General features: G+C 35.5%; 1 protein-coding gene across 1 annotated transcript; it reads left to right on the forward strand.

Moving 5' to 3' along the window:
• Positions 1-268: 268 nt before the first annotated feature.
• On the forward strand, positions 269-679 carry LOC107466036 (uncharacterized). The gene has a single exon (XM_016085013.1). It carries the CDS (start codon positions 269-271, stop codon positions 677-679), a length of 411 nt encoding a protein of 136 aa, XP_015940499.1.
• The last annotated feature ends 1,484 nt before the right edge of the window (positions 680-2,163 follow it).

Genomic DNA, 2,163 nt, shown 5'->3' on the forward strand with positions numbered 1-2,163 from the left:
CATCGGTAAATGAAGAAAACATCTAGGGAAAAGTATGCGGTACTGAACCACAACCTCCCGCCCCCAATGGCAGTATATTGAAAAGCAAAATGTCACAAGATCAATTACAAATTTGTATATCCTCTTTATGATCTCCAATAATCCCTCCATGAAGTCCTTGCAAATGGCCGAAAGTTCCCAGAAGGACAGAAAGAAAGTGGACGTATCCGTTCAACATAAATGTCTGCTGAATCTTCTTCCTCGTGAAATATGGTCGAGGATTGCCACGATGGTTGCATTGAATTTGATTGAGGATATGTTCAACATGCAGGGCACATGTAAGGTGTTCGTGCGTGCGGCGAGTTCAAATGCTGTATACAAGCATGCGATGATGTCGTATAAACCGTTAGTGCACTTTTTAGTTTACCTCGATCGGCCTGAAAGGAGATTCCTTGATCACTGCGTGGATGTAGGAAATGTGGATTCTATACTCCGGCAAGGATTCATAGAGTATTTCTGGTTAGGCCATCGTGACAAAGGGATGGAACTGCTTGCTAGGGTCTTAATGGAGGGCAGCGTCGAAGCAGGTTACTTGTGTGCCACATTGCTACTGTGTGATCATGAAGATGAAGAAGAAGTACAACGGGGTGTTCAAAATGGAGGTTATCCATATTTCTGGGCAGCTCGAGAGCTGCAGTAAGTTCTTCAGGGACATTTTCAACGATATCATGGTGTTCTTCGAAATGTTTGCATCTGAATGAATGTGACTGTTTACCACTCTTGTTAATCCGCCCCCGACCATACTGTTGTGGGTTTATCTTTATGTAATCCACCAATACAGTGGCTACCAAATGCCAGTTTGTTATGATCCTTCATTAACCCCTTGCTATGCGTACTGATGGTGTATTTTCTTTTATTTTTTCTTTTAGGTTAAAAAACTGTTAGTTTGATCAATTAATTTATCATAATTATGTGGATGGCACAGACGCAATTAATGCGTATCTTGGCTAGAACTTAGTCCAAATAATGCTTTCTTCTTGAGTGGGATATGATCTGAACTCTGCACTATTGAAGTGACGTTTGAACGGACAGAAGACTATTTAATCAATCAACCTTTTACACCATTGTCTGTTTTTTTCTGGGGTTGGGTACTAACTTAGACCGTGACAGTGAATTTATACAAAATTGGTAACTTGGTAGGCAATAGGGAGTCACCGAAAGCGGTCAGGTAAAAGATGGGAACGATATATTTTTTATATGTGCAATGATAATTGACATATGGTGTATAAAATCTATACAAACGTTGAATAATGAACATGCATATATGGGCTAATTTTTTCTTATATTGGGTTATTATTGGTGTTTTTCATTAATATTATGATATTTTGGTGTAATGCAGTGATATGGGATAAAAAGAAATCATGAGTAACGATTTTAAATAAGACCAAAAATTAAAAAATGTTAATAGAAATCATGAATTACGATTTCAAATAAGACAAAAAATAAGAAATCGTGAGTCATAATTTTAATTTTTTAATTTAAAAAATGTGATTTATGAAATCGTGAATAACGATTTCTTTCGTTATGCCAATCGTAAGTAACGATTTGTATTGTGCATCACACTTGTGAAATACACCCATTTCAACTCATACCAACGTAATACACCATTTCATCCATCATATAAAAGATAATTAACTCGCATATATGTTCCAATTGAACCGCGGGATTGTATTCGTATAATATAACTAGTTAAGAGATTGAATACTTGTCCTTTAAAGAACAAAATTTTCTTTCATAATTTAAGAAGTTTTTATTATGTGATTGCACTAATTGTTTTATTATAACCTGAGAGAGAAGTACTTCGAATTTTGTTTCAATCAATGGCTTCGTATTCTTTGTTCATCCAAGCAATCTAATTTGAAAGATGTTTATTTCCTATAATTTCATATAATATTAGGATATCATAAAAATGATAATATGTCTACATTCCTTTGTTTTATTATCTAGTGTAAAATAACGGTCTGTGCCCTTAAATTAGAAGGATCCCGTAAATATTCGTGACAATCAAATGCGCTGCCTGTGGGGTAATACGAATCTCCAAGGAAGGATAAATTGATAAACACATCTTTGATAATGCACACGTAAATAATTCCCGAAATGGTCCGAAATCACGATTTGAAAATG

This window comes from Arachis duranensis, chromosome 9 (genome assembly GCF_000817695.3).
Source record: "Arachis duranensis cultivar V14167 chromosome 9, aradu.V14167.gnm2.J7QH, whole genome shotgun sequence".
In the NCBI taxonomy this organism is placed as follows: domain Eukaryota; kingdom Viridiplantae; phylum Streptophyta; class Magnoliopsida; order Fabales; family Fabaceae; genus Arachis; species Arachis duranensis.

Excerpts from the sequence above, each read along its gene's own strand:
- LOC107466036 (XM_016085013.1), top strand. The coding sequence starts at position 269 with ATGGTTGCATTGAATTTGATTGAGGATATGTTCAACATGCAGGGCACA.